The sequence below is a fragment of the Gorilla gorilla genome, chromosome 6 (assembly GCF_029281585.2).
Source record: "Gorilla gorilla gorilla isolate KB3781 chromosome 6, NHGRI_mGorGor1-v2.1_pri, whole genome shotgun sequence".
Lineage (NCBI taxonomy): Eukaryota > Metazoa > Chordata > Mammalia > Primates > Hominidae > Gorilla > Gorilla gorilla.
This window is the reverse complement of record NC_073230.2, coordinates 8,042,604-8,056,721: the sequence shown is the minus strand read 5'-3', so window position 1 is coordinate 8,056,721 and position 14,118 is coordinate 8,042,604. Positions and strand designations below refer to the sequence as shown.

General features: G+C 60.9%; 1 protein-coding gene across 6 annotated transcripts in view; it reads left to right on the top strand.

Moving 5' to 3' along the window:
• PRKAR1B (protein kinase cAMP-dependent type I regulatory subunit beta) overlaps positions 1 to 14,118 on the top strand; it is a 182,061-nt gene that overhangs the window by 127,185 nt on the left and 40,758 nt on the right. For all 6 annotated transcript variants that reach the window (XM_031013428.2, XM_031013427.2, XM_055346669.1 and 3 more), the window contains exon 7: positions 6,215 to 6,373. In XM_031013428.2, coding sequence (XP_030869288.1) covers positions 6,215 to 6,373 — 159 coding nt within the window. The remainder of the gene's footprint in view (positions 1 to 6,214; positions 6,374 to 14,118) is intronic.

The window sequence follows — 14,118 nt, the reverse complement described above, 5'->3', positions numbered from 1 at the left end:
CCCGGCCCTCCAGAGCCAGGATGTCTGAGCCCCGTGGGTGGATGCCCGCTTCCTGGCTACAGGCTCACGTGGGATGGCCGGGCCCCCTGCGGGAACCGGCTGTGACTTATGGGGCTGTCCCGTGAGTCCCAGGCGGCTGTGCACGAGCACCAAGCACCTCCATCAACTTCAGATTTTCCAGCCAGGACAGGGGTGGGCGTCAGGGAGTGCCCGGCGGGGCCGGGCGGAGCCGGGCGCAGGAGCTGCCTGCAGGGGCCCTCCTGTGATGTGGGAGGCCCTTCGCATGCAGGGTAAATCCGCAGGGCCCGTGTGGGTGAAGGCCACATTTAAGGGAATCAAAGGATGCTCAGTAAGGAATCTGGAATGAAAAAGTGGCATGTTGGGTAGCCCGGGTGAGTTATGGGCATATGTATTATAATAATTACTGTTATTACAGCGCCCGGGGGAACGGCTGCACGGCAGCCCCAGGCAGCCCCGTCCAGCTGCTGTGTGAACCCTGGGTGCTGCATGTTGTTTGCTGGTTTCTGTAAATCGCCTCCCTGGGGCAATGGGATGGATGTACCCTGGGTTCGGGGAGGCAGGACTAGGGCTACCCAGGGTCCGAGTGGGTTCCTGAGGCTAGCGGTTTTCCCTGGTTTTATTCTGCGTGGCGGGAAGGGACGGCCGTTTGCCGTGGGTATTTAACTGCGCTGGCCAAGTGCCCGAGGCCCATCAGGAAGCCGTCCCCTCAAGGACCTGGCCCTGGCCCTTTAAGCCAGCAGAGCTTGGAGGTGGACATCACCCACTTCTGCAGGGTGGACACTGCCCTCTGACCAGCGGCGTCCAGGGGGACGGCCAGGTGACAAAATGCCAAGAGCACCAGGTTCAGTTTGAATTACGGTTTTCCAGAGACTCCGAAAGTGCCTGCTGCCATCCGTGTGTTGCCAAGAGCTATAATCCATTTTTCTAAGTATAAAAATATCTTCCAATGTATTTTATTCATGGAACATAGCATTTCTATTTAAAAGGACACTCAGCTGCTGACTTTGTAGGCCGGGGAACATAGCTCCCTTCCAAGCCCTGTTTGGGGCTCGACTCTTCCCCTGATTGTTTTTGGGCCCCTGTTATCCCGACTCCCTCTTTTTGCTCCGCGTCCCAGGTGTCATGACGTCCCCACTGACGCTGGCCGTTCCGGGCTTCCCTTGGTTTCACACAACACGTCTGTGGGAAGAGCTCTTTCTGGGGGGCTGGGGAGCACCGCCAGGCAGCTTGGGTGTACCCGGAGCAGGGCGCCTCGGCTTGGTGATCTGATCAGATGTTATTCAGCTTGTGTCTTGTGTTCTGTGTGTTTTTAAAATTCGTTTTTTAATTTTTTGAGATGGGGTCTCGCTCTGTCGCCCAGGCTGGAGTGCAGTGGCGTGATCATAGCTCATTGCAGCCTTGAACTCCTGGGCTCAAGCGATCCTCCCAAGAAGCTGGGACTACCGCTGTGCACCACCATGTCCAGCTAATTTTAAAGTTTTTCATAGAGATGGGGTCTTGCTATGTTGCCCAGGCTGGTCTCAGACTCCTGGCTTCAAGCAATCCTCCCGCCTGGGCTTCCCAAAGTGCTGTGATGACAGGTATGAGCCACTGCCCTCGGCCCTACTTTAATTGTAGTAAAAGACACACCACACTGACCATTCTAACCATTTTGTGCAGTTTGGTGGCATTAAGCATATTCACGTTGTTTTACAACTGTCACCACTGTCCATTTCCCGAATGTTCTTGTCTTCTTAAACTGAAGCTCTGTCCGCATTACACACTCCCTGCCGGTGCGCCTCCCCCAGCTCCTGACACCCCTGTCCCACCATTGACTTCTAAACACAGAGGGTGAGCGAGTGAAGGTGGGTGGGGGGCCTGCCCCTGTGCCTCCCCCAGCTACTGACACCCCTGTCCCACCATTGACTTCTAAACACAGAGGGTGAGCGAGTGAAGGTGGGTGGGGGGCCTGCCCGTGCGCCTCCCCCAGCTACTGACACCCCTGTCCCACCATTGACTTCTAAACACAGAGGGTGAGCGAGTGAAGGTGGGTGGGGGGCCTGCCCGTGCGCCTCCCCCAGCTACTGACACCCCTGTCCCACCATCGACTTCTAAACACAGAGGGTGAGCGAGTGAAGGTGGGTGGGGGGCAGGGCAGAGCCAGGTGTGAGCTCGGCGCCAGAGAAGCTGCAGTGATGGTGGGGTGTAAATGCTGCCCTGCGGGGGACCCGCATTGTTTTTTCTTTTAAAAGAAGAGAAGCTGGGCGTGGTGGCTCACACCTGTAATCCCAGCACTTTGGGAGGCCGAGGTGGGTGGATCACCTGAGGTCAGGAGTTTGAGACCAGCCTGACCAACATGGAGAAACCCTGTCTCTACTAAAAATACAAAATTAGCTGGGCGTGGTGGCAGATGCCTGTAATCCGGGAGGCTGAGGCGGGAGAGTCGCTTGAACCTGGGAGGCAGAGGTTGCAGTGAGCTGAGATCGCACCATTGCACTCCAGCCTGAGGAACAAGAGCGAAACTCCGTCTCAAAAGAAAAAAAGAGAGAAAACAAAAAAATGAAACACAACAAGAAGTAGCCCCTTTGCGTACCAGCTGGGGTGGGGCCCGCACTGCGCCGGGAGTGGTGACAGTGGCCAGTGTCCTGAGAAGGATGGCCCCTTTGTCCTCTGGGTGGCCGAGCACAGTGTGGCCCTGGCCGTCTGTGGGACCCGCACAATGGCTTCCTCTGAGGCTGCGGAGGGAGCTCTCGGAGGCCTTGGGCTTCTCCAGGCCTCATGGGCAGCGCATCCTGGTCCAGCTTCCCTGCGTCCTGCCTGCAGCAGCAGCAGCCACGGATCCCCGCTTTGAGACAGAATCCCAGAAACCTGGGAGGTGCGGCCATCCCGGGCTAGCTCTGTGGAGACTCACCCTTCTCTGCTCCCAGGGCCCCCATCCTCTTTGCCAAGGCAGGGGGATGTCATGCCACTTGCCTGGGCAGCCATTCGAGGGGGTGGTGGCCTCATTCCCTGAAGGGGCCAAGAGGCTCACTCACCTCCTTGGGCACAAGATGTCACCCGCCTCCCTGGCTCTCCCACGTCAAGCAAACCCCTCCCGACCTCAGATTCACATCTTCTGAGTCCACACAGCTTTCGTGGCTCAGCAAGAGTCCCCTGCATTGGAACAGAAGTGCAGAGGGTGCTGGAGGGAGGGTGATGGTGTTTAGTGTGGAGGGTGCTGGAGGGTGATAGTGTTTAGTGTGGAGGGTGCTGGAGGGAGGGTGATGGTGTTTAGTGTGGAGGGTGCTGGAGGGTGATGGTGTTTAGTGTGGAGGGTGCTGGAGGGTGATGGTGTTTAGTGTGGAGGGTGCTGGAGGGTGATGGTGTTTAGTGCGGAGGGTGCTGGAGGGAGGGTGATGGTGTTTAGTGTGGAGGGTGCTGGAGGGAGGGTGATGGTGTTTAGTGTGGAGGGTGCTGGAGGGTGATGGTGTTTAGTGTGGAGGGTGCTGGAAGGTGATGGTGTTTAGTGCGGAGGGTGCTGGGGGGAGGGTGATGGTATTTAGTGTGGAGGGTGCTGGAAGGTGATGGTGTTTAGTGTGGAGGGTGCTGGAGGGTGATGGTGTTTAGTGTGGAGGGTGCTGGAGGGAGGGTGATGGTGTTTAGTGTGGAGGGTGCTGGAGGGTGATGGTGTTTAGTGTGGAGGGTGCTGGAGGGAGGGTGATGGTGTTTAGTGTGGAGGGTGCTGGAGGGTGATGGTGTTTAGTGCGGAGGGTGCTGGAGGGAGGGTGATGGTATTTAGTGTGGAGGGTGCTGGAGGGTGATGGTGTTTAGTGCGGAGGGTGCTGGAGGGTGATGGTGTTTAGTGCGGAGGGTGCTGGAGGGTGATGGTGTTTAGTGTGGAGGGTGCTGGAGGGAGGGTGATGGTGTTTAGTGTGGAGGGTGCTGGAGGGTGATGGTGTTTAGTGTGGAGGGTGCTGGAGGGTGATGGTGTTTAGTGTGGAGGGTGCTGGAGGGTGATGGTGTTTAGTGTGGAGGGTGCTGGAGGGTGATGGTGTTTAGTGTGGAGGGTGCTGGAGGGTGATGGTGTTTAGTGTGGAGGGTGCTGGAGGGAGGGTGATGGTATTTAGTGTGGAGGGTGCTGGAGGGTGATGGTGTTTAGTGTGGAGGGTGCTGGAGGGTGATGGTGTTTAGTGCGGAGGGTGCTGGAGGGAGGGTGATGGTATTTAGTGTGGAGGGTGCTGGAGGGTGATGGTGTTTAGTGTGGAGGGTGCTGGAGGGTGATGGTGTTTAGTGTGGAGGGTGCTGGAGGGTGATGGTGTTTAGTCTGGAGGGTGCTGGAGGGTGATGGTGTTTAGTGTGGAGGGTGCTGGAGGGTGATGGTGTTTAGTGTGGAGGGTGCTGGAGGGAGGGTGATGGTGTTTAGTCTGGAGGGTGCTGGAGGGTGATGGTGTTTAGTGCAGAGTGCCTCCTGAAGCTGTGCCAGTGGCGAGTGCCACCCCGGGCGTGCATGTCACGTACAGGGATGCTCCTGGCAGCACGACGTGCTGTGGACCCTGGAGTCCGTGACCCGCAGCGTGGATAGACACGGTGAGACCCACAGGGTGAGCTCCGGATCCCTCTGGGGAAGAGTCCCCTGGGAGTTTTTGAGGCCCCGATCTGAGCGATGTGAAACTCACTGTGCTGCAAGAGTTGGTCACGTTCCTATTTGCAAGTTCTGCCTCCATAAACTGGTTTTGACAAAACCTTAGGCAAAGTGGGAGTGTCCGCTGCGAGGCGGAAGGCCAGGCTGTGCCCGGCCATCGCAGGCCCTTCCCCCGGCTTCATCGCCAGTCCTCCCCTAGCTCTGGGTCCCCTTTGAGAAGCAAGAGGCAGAGGTTCTGGAGGGCATTCTCTGAGGTCCCCTCGCCCCTGAAACGCTGGAGTTGCTGCCTCCTCCACGTATCCCTGCATGCGCGGGTGGGTACTCTCTGGCTCTGTGGAAGGACGGCCGTCTTCTGATTCCTGGAGGGGATCACTGGGGGGAAGCTGGTGTTTCTTCTGCCCCGTAATCCTGCTCCAGCCTCCCTCCAGGAACTGGGGAGCCTGGTGGGCCAGGTGGAGATGATCCCCACATCCCCGCCAAGCGGAGTCTGCCTTTGCACAGCGGTCGCCCCTGTGCCCCTGAAAGCTTGTGGTCGACCAGTTCTCCCCAGCGCTCGCTTGCACCTAATTGTGGAGTTACACCTGCGTGGCCTTTTCTTTCAGATAGAAGACTCTGTGCCTCAGTTATTATCCAGATAATGAGTCATTGATTTCAGTAAGAATTGATTCCATGATTCATCGCAATCCATTCTTTCCCGATATGCAACCAATGGGAACTGCTTTGCCAATGGGAACCATTCTTTAAGCTCATTGACACCCAGAGGGGATAAAGCATGTATTGTGTCAATTTATAGTAACCGAATCTGCATAATCACTGCATAATAAACAATCTGCACCATTCTTGCACGGACCCGACTGTGATGCTCAGTGCATGGTAGGCACCCTGTGCGGGGGCGGCGGCCCACCCGGGCTGAAAGGGAATCTTGTCTGGGCTCCTTCCCAGGCGCAGCTCGGCCGCAGCGCCCAGCCATAGGGCGCCCATTCAGACTCCGGCCCGAGGAGCTCAGGCGCTGCCTGTAGGGAGGGAGGCCGTGGCAGGAGAGGTCTGCACTTGAGGCCGCCCGGCTCCTTCGGGGCCCAGTGGTGTGTGCCGGTGGAGGTGGGGACAGAGGAATGGCCTGGGGTGGAGAGGAAGCACACAGGTCCCCAGAGCAGAGCCCCGTGGGGATCACAGGCTCCAGCTCATCACGGTGCAGCTAGGGAAACTGAGGCCCAGAGAGGCTGAGTGAGAAGTTGACGGATTGAATCAGACACTGCCTGGGAGGCAGGCTGGGGCCGCTGTGCCGCAGAGCGGGGGCCGGGTGCTTCCGCCTCTGCTGTGATTGTCTCATTGGCACTGGCGGCTCGGCCCTCCTGCTGTGGAGGTCTGATGCTGTCCCACCGTGGCTCTCAGCAGGGCTGGGGGTGGGGTGGGCACTGGGGTCCACAGGCCCATTGCTGGGGAACGCAGGGCTCTGCCCACAAGCGAAAGGGTTTGTGCCCCGCCCTGCAGGGACCCTCTTCTGGAGAGAGCTAAGGGGGACTTTCTGTATGGGATGCAGAGGAGGTCACCCTGCCTGGCCCCAGTGACACTTCTCTCTCTTGCTCCCCAAAGGTGTACGTGAATGGAGAGTGGGTGACCAACATCAGCGAGGGAGGCAGCTTCGGGGAGCTGGCGCTCATCTACGGCACCCCCAGGGCTGCGACCGTGAAAGCCAAGACGGACCTCAAGCTCTGGGGGATCGACCGGGACAGCTACCGGCGCATCCTTATGGTGAGTTGGTGCCCAAGCACAGAGAAGGCCAACACCCACCCTTGGCCAGGCGTCCCTGGGAACCCTAGCTCTATTCAAGGTGGGGACGCACCTGGAGAAAAGACACTTCCAACCTCCCTGACAGATCTGGCCTGTGAGAGGAGTGGAAAGGGGTGGAGGGATTCTGGAAGCTTCTTAGAAGACAGGTGGCTGGGGAGGCCCCTTCACCGTCCTCCCTTTTCTCCTTCCCACTGTCTGGACTGTGGTTGTGATGGCTGGTGCTCCAGCTGCCACATTGGGCCAGGAGGTGACTATGAGCGTGAAACCCACTCACCATGGTGATGGAGCAAAGAGGTGTGAGGAGCGTGGTTCCCTGCCGACACGGTGGCTGCTCACCCACGGGCTTCCTGTGTGTGGGGACTGACTCTTGGGCTTTTAGCTTCTTTACTTATATGTGGCCAGATCTACTCTGAGCCACATACCCTGTACTGTGTGTGTTGTGTGCACACGCATCTGTATGCCTGTGCTTGCTGTGGGCGGCAGGGGCGCTATGGGCCGATTCAGCTGCCACGGCTGGTGTTTGTAGGGGCTCCTGGAGGTGAGCTCGTGGGGAGCCCGGGGAGGACCCTTTCCAGGGAGAGGAGACCCTCCACGCCCTCCCCGCACACACCCCACCTGCCAGGCCCTGTTCTGGGTGCAGGTCTGTGGGGAACACAGGCAAGGCAGCCGGAGTCTTGTCCTGGTGGAGGCGGCCGTGAACACCCAGCCCCAGAGGGTGATTCCTGTGGAGAAGGACCAAGCCGAGAAGCAGGTGGAGGCAGACGGAGTGGTGGTGGTTGGGGGGGGGACTGCTGTTCCGTGGAGGGGCCTCAGAGACCCCCCGATAAGGTGGCGTTGAGCAGAGCCTCAGGGCAGGATGCCTGGGTGCCGGAAGCAGCCCAGGAGCGTGAGGGCCAAGGAACAGCAGCACAGGGCTGGGCCAGGACTGTGGGGCCTGTGTGGATGAGGCGGCCTTCCCGCGTGGGGCAGCAGCACAGGGCTGGGCCAGGGCTGAGGGGCCTGTGTGGATGAGGAGGCCTTCCCGCGTTGGGCAGCAGCACAGGGCTGGGCCAGGGCTGAGGGGCCTGTGTGGATGAGGCGGCCTTCCCGCGTGGGGCAGCAGCACAGGGCTGGGCCAGGGCTGTGGGGCCTGTGTGGATGAGGCGGCCTTCCCGCGTGGGGCAGCAGCACAGGGCTGGGCCAGGGCTGAGGGGCCTGTGTGGATGAGGAGGCCTTCCCGCGTGGGGCAGCAGCACAGGGCTGGGCCAGGGCTGAGGGGCCTGTGTGGATGAGGCGGCCTTCCCGCGTGGGGCAGCAGCACAGGGCTGGGCCAGGGCTGAGGGGCCTGTGTGGATGAGGCGGCCTTCCCGCGTGGGGCAGCAGCACAGGGCTGGGCCAGGGCTGTGGGGCCTGTGTGGATGAGGCGGCCTTCCCGCGTGGGGCAGCAGCACAGGGCTGGGCCAGGGCTGAGGGGCCTGTGTGGATGAGGCGGCCTTCCCGCGTGGGGCAGCAGCACAGGGCTGGGCCAGGGCTGTGGGGCCTGTGTGGATGAGGAGGCCTTCCCGCGTGGGGCAGCAGCACAGGGCTGGGCCAGGGCTGAGGGGCCTGTGTGGATGAGGCGGCCTTCCCGCGTGGGGCAGTGAGGCGCTGTCCAGAGAGGGCGGGGAGGGCTCCAGGCTGAGGACCCGCAGCTTCTGCAGGAACCTGTCAGAGTGCTCAGGAGCCACGGTGGGAGCTTGAGGGCAGCTGTGACCAGAGCCGATGTGGACCCGGCTCCCCGGGCCGGTTTGGGGCCATCCAGTGAGCGTAGACAGCAGCCCGTGCGGCCATTCGTCCTGGGAAGCTCTGGGTCTGCCACAGTGTCTGGGGTCCCTTGGTGGTCTGGGGACCCTCATAGTTTGGAGTCCCCTTGTGGTTTGGGTGGTCTCCTCATGATCTGGGGGGGACTCCTCATGGTCTAGGGGAGCCTCTCATGGTCTTGGGGTCCCCTCATAATTTGGGGTCCTCTCATGGTCTGGGGGAGTCCCCTCATGGTCTAGGGGTCCCTTTATGGTTTGGGATTTCCCTTGTGGTCTGGGGAGTCCCCTCATGGTCTTGGGGTCCCCTTGTGGTCTAGGGGATCCCCTCATGGTCTTGGGGTTCCTTCATAGTTTGGGGGTGTCCCCTTATGGCCTCAGGTCTCCTCCTCAGCTCCTTCTGTCCCATCGCTGGGCAGAGGCTTCCAGGAGCCAGCGCCTGTGGTTTGGGTGGCCGCACCCCTCCACTCTGTCCTTACCCAGCCGTGACCGCTGGGCCAGGGGCTCCTCTGAGCTGGTTGGGGGTGACACAGCAGAACCTGGTGGCGGTGGGCTTGTTGCCAAGGCAGCCCCGGACAGCGTCTGCTCCGAGCCCTCTCCTTCGGGGCCTGGGGTCCCGGGGTCCAGCCCGGCCGAGGAGGGGGTGAGCCAGGTGGGTGTTGCTGGGGTCCTCGGCCTCTCCTCCATCCCCTCCTTGGGATGGTTCCCTCCACTCCATGCCCGAGGCCAGCCTGGTTGCTATGGCAGGAGGTGAATGGCCTGGTGTCTTCTAGGGGGCTTGGCTGACTCCTGGAAGGCCAGCCTGGGTGGGTGTGATTCCTAAGGAGGGAGCCACAGTTCCAGGACGCCCGAGGGCAGGCCTGGGGAGAGTCCTGGGGGATGGTTTAGGATGGAGCCCCGTGAGCTGGGAGAGCAAGTTCAACCCTGGGTTTCCCTCTCGGAAGTGCATCGTCTGATTGGGGAACAAGGATTTGATGGCCATGGGCCAGCTGAGAGACGGTGTCCTGCTGGCGCTGGCCTGTCCCGGCCCCACGGCGATGCCGGCTCTTGTGTTTTGTGGATGGCGCGTTCGCACGGTCTTTGGGGCGGCTGTTTCATCAGATTCTGCACCCCATGAGCTTCTCATTTATGCACCTGTGGGGCATTGCTGGGGTGCCCACCCTGGGTCTGGGGCTCCTGTGCTGCTGGGGATACTCCAGTACACAGAGCAGATGATGTGCAGCCTCCTGGGAGGAGTTGCACGCTCCCTCTCTTCTGTCTGAACCCGCTCACTCCTGCCTTCACTGGGAGGCCTCTGTCGCCGCGTGGGAGGGGTCCCCTGAGACACCCTCCCCCTGAGAGGGGCTGGAGTGGTTTTGGGGCAGGAAGAGGGCACAGCGGTTCCCGTCTCCTCTGGGCGCACCTGGCCCGGCGTTGCATAAGCCGTTTCCCCGCCATCCTTGACGCCCTGTCGCTCCCGGCTGTGGGATTTTTGTGGCTGGAACCTTATATTCAGGGAAGTTCCCAAACCACCGAGGGAGCTGGCGCTTCCTCTGTTTTAATTTTGGGTCCCTGTGCGCTAAGAATAGCTGGCCGCGCCGGGCTGGTTTGGACGGGAGCATTTGCAGGATGGTGTCTGTTTCTGTATTGGCCCCGAGCTCCTCACACTGCTCCTGTTTCTGCCTCAGTCCCGAGCTGGGACATGCTGGGACCCGGGGGATGCGGGAGACCCGGTCCGGTGTCTCCAGGAAGCGGACCACCGCCCAAAATGTGAACGCTGACTCCAGTTTAGGACCCCAGAGTGTCTGATCTGGGAGACTCCCTGATGCCCGTCTCTTTCCTCCACCGCTTCACGTTTTATCCGAGGAAGGATGGGGTGACCCCACCTCTAGGCTCCCAGGCAGGGGCCCAGCCCGGGGCCAGCACTCCCCAAACTTGCTTTTTCTTTCTTACCTTTTTGTTTTTTTTAAATTTTTTTTGAAACAGTGTCTCACTGTCACGCAGGATGGAGTGCAGTGGCGCAATCTCGGCTCACTGTAGCCTCCGCCTCCCAGGCTCAAGCCATCCTCCCTCCTCAGCCTCCCGAGTAGCTGGGACTACAGGCGTGTGCTACCGCGCCCGACTAATTAAACAAATTGTTTTTTGTGGAGACCGGGTCTCACTATGCCACCTAGGCTGGTCTCAGACTCCTGGGCTCAAGTGATCCTCCCGCCTCAGCCTCCCACAGTGCTGGGTCTATAGGTGTGAGGTGTGAGCCACCGTGTCCGGCCTGGTTTTTCTTTCTTGTAAGCTTTGGGGTCCCCTGTTCACCCTGATCCTTACCGGGGACCTCAGCGTTTGGAAGCAATGGATGTAGAATTCTGTGGTGGAGGCTGTGCTGGGGTATCCAGAGCCCAAGACCCCCTTGGAACCTGAGTCTTTGGTGGAGGTTGGACCCTCCCCGCCCCTCAGCCCCCGCTGACCAGTGTCCGGAGTGACTCGGCACAGCCAGTGGGGCCGGGAGGGGACCAGTGTCCGGAGTGACTCGGCACAGCCAGTGGGGCCGGGAGGGGACCCGTGTCTGGAGTGACTCGGCACAGCCGGTGGGGCCGGGAGGGGACCAGTGTCCGGAGTGACTCCACACAGCCGGTGGGGCCGGGAGGGGACCGGTGTCCGGAGTGACTCTGCACAGCCGGTGGGGCCGGGAGGGGACCAGTGTCCAGAGTGACTCCACACAGCCGGTGGGGCCGGGAGGGGACCAGTGTCCGGAGTGACTCGGCACAGCCGGTGGGGCCGGGAGGGGACCAGTGTCCAGAGTGACTCGGCACAGCCGGTGGGGCCGGGAGGGGACCAGTGTCCGGAGTGACTCCACACAGCCGGTGGGGCCGGGAGGGGACCAGTGTCCAGAGTGACTCCACACAGCCGGTGGGGCCGGGAGGGGACCGGTGTCCGGAGTGACTCTGCACAGCCAGTGGGGCCGGGAGGGGACGCGGCTTCTCCATTTCTCAGCACAAGCAGTTTGTCACTTGTAGCCTCGAGGACGCTGCTAGGGTCACGGAGGGTCCCCAAGCCTCGACCGGGGCTAAGTGCCCTGCAGTGTCCACGTGAGGCCACGGCAGCCGGGAGGGCCCGTGTGCACCCTCACTCTGGCGGGACGGCGGGCTCAGGAGCTCTGAGGCAGCCGTGATGTGCCGAGGGTCCCCCAGTGTGCACGTAGGGACCCTGATCCATGGGGGGACCAGAGCCGGAACCTGCCTGGCAAGTCCACCTCACGGAGGCCCTGGCGGGAGGAAAAGTGGGCACCATTCACAGCTGGCGACCCCTGCTCCGCCTGCCTGGGTCTCTTTCTTTTCTCATTGGCCCTGGGGTCTGTCACGCTGGGTTCCACAGCGGTGCCTTCAGACTGAAGTTGCCAACCCCACAGCCGTGCGTGGGAGCCGGGGCTGGCTTTCTGGTGGGCCTCACCTCACGACTTTGGGGGTGCATGGCTGTGGTGTGAATCTGCTCCTCCTGGCTTTGAAGCGTGAGGGGATGAGGCCGTGTTGCAGCCCTCTGGGGCCATTGTGGGGAGGGTCAGGCATCACCAGCCATTTCACCCCACTGTCAGTGCGTCTCCAGGCTGGAGAAGTGGCTGCTGTATATATTTTTCTTTTCCTTTTTTTTTTCTGTTAGTAGAGGTAAAGTCTTGATATGTTGCCCAAGCTGGTCTCAAACTCATGAGCTCAAGTGACCCTCCCGCCTTGGCCTCCCAGAGTGCTGGAATTACAGGCGTGAGCTGCTGCACCTGGCAGCCGCTATCAACGCTCCAGTTTTCCAGGCTTTCTGTGTGTAGGTGCTGGCAAGACGGGGCAGAGTTGAGGCCGGGACCCAGGCCCCGTGCCCCCCGGGCCAACTCATGGGAAGTGGGTGAGACCAGTGTTAAGAAGCCACTTCTAGCGCTCCCGCCCTCCCTGTGCCGTGGGCTTGAGGAAGCCCTGCACCTGGAAATGGGGGTCACCTGCCTTCTCCCACACAAAGCCCCCCTTGGGGATGCCGGCGGACACACTGCAGAGCCCCCACGTGGGGGTCCCAGTGCCCACCGGCCTGCTTGGAGGCCAGCTCCCAGCCCTGCCTCACCGACCGTCTCGGCCACAGAAGGAACATGATCCCAAAAGGGGCAGCCTTTGGGGCTGGGCCCTCCCCCGGGGGCCCCTGGCAGCCTTCAGCTGTCACCCCGCCGCGAGAGATGGATGGGCACACGAGGCTTTAATGTCTGAGGTTCCCCGGGCAAAACACGCTTGCATTCCTCCGGCTGGGCGTAATTGCTGGGCAGTCAGTGTGAATTATAAATTATTTTTCAAAAGAAGTGCTTTTTTTATGGCTGGCGGAAATCTAAAATGGCCTGGGCTGGGTCATTGCCCCTGCCACTGCCCCGGGCGTCCGGCCCGCTCTCCGCTCTCAGGGGCAGACACGCGGCACTTTCTGCTGCCGACGGGCCTGGGCTCGGCGTTTCTGAAAAGACCGTTGTCACTGAGGAAGCCGGTCCGTTCAGGCACCCGCAGTGGGTGGAGAAGTGCTGTCTGCACCGTCTTGGTCTCGGGCCAAGTTCCTGAGGTTTTTCTGGACCTGCTGGGCTGTGCGCTTTTGCCAGAAAGAGGGGACCTTGGGGAGGGCTTTGGCAGAAGATAGGACACCCCCTGGACTCTAAAATCGGGGCTTGCAGCCATTTTAGTGCTGCTCTGACCCAGAGCTGATGGAGAAACTGAGACCTGGGTATCGGGGAGGGCTGGGTTCCCACCTGCATCTCCTGTGTCTGCGTCTGCTGTGACTTGCAAGGCCTGGGGCTGTTTTCTCCCCAGATGCCAGCCTCTTGGGCTCCAAGTGCCAGCCTCTCGGGGCCCCGCCCCCACCCTGCTGGTCTCTCGGTCCCCTGGACTGGGCACGTGAGGGCCACACGTTGGAGTGGCGAGGTCGGTGCCGCCAGGCCAGGATTCCAGTGGCTGCACGGGCAGCTGTGCCCACCAGGCCTGCAGCCATGTTCAGCTCTGTGCTCTCAGCTGCAGCTCTTCTCACTGGTGCGTGCCTTGGGCGACAGAGTCCTGCCATGCTGTGCTGATGTGCACGTATTTTGGAGCAGAGTCCCCTTATGGTTCCACACCCTTTGCTGGGCCGGTGGTGCTCAGGGCTGTGGGAGCCACACCCCTCTTGGAGTGTCCTGAAGGGCGTGGGGCTGCACAGCAGGGTGCCAGAGCACCCTCTGTCTTCTGGTCTCCAGGCACCGGGGGAGGCAGGGCCCAGGGAGCCAGGCCACCGACGTTTCCGGTTCTCTCTGCATGGTGTTGAGCCCCCTCTCCCTGCAGCAGATTCTGTCTGAAAGTGGCCCCGTGCCATTGAACATGTCCAGAGCTGCCCCAGCTGCCTGACCCTCACAGGGCCGTGGGCTTGGTGTTGGCAGCATGAAAGCAACACCCAGGGGCTGGATCGTCCCGGCTCCTCTCTCTGTCCCGGGCAGCCTGGGCACGTTGCATGTCTCATGTGAGGGTGCAGCGTGATGATGTGGTGCCATGCACACAGTAGGCGCTCTGTGGATGCCACTTCTGTTCTTCCAGAGCAGATAAGATGCTGAGTGTGTGAGTGGAGGTTCAGGACGACCTTGTTGTCTCCAGGACAGTGTGGGGCCTGGCCATGCGAGCATCCATTCTGGAACAAGATTGTCCTGTTTCAGTTCTCGGCCTCAGCACTTAGCAGCTCGGTGGGCATAGGCAGGCCACACCGACCCTGAGCCTCTGTTTCTTCCATAGAGTGGAGATAATAGTAGGCTCAGCTGAAAGTGTGGATCTCGGGAGGTGCCTGATTGCTGGGGAGCATTCAGCATAGTGAGCCGTGCTTATCGTCATCACCTTCTGGGAGGAGGAGGAATCTTGGCAGTGGTGGGGGCTGCTGAGGACGAGGGCTGGGTCAGCAGCTGTTTGCAGGGGTGTCTGACCCCATTTC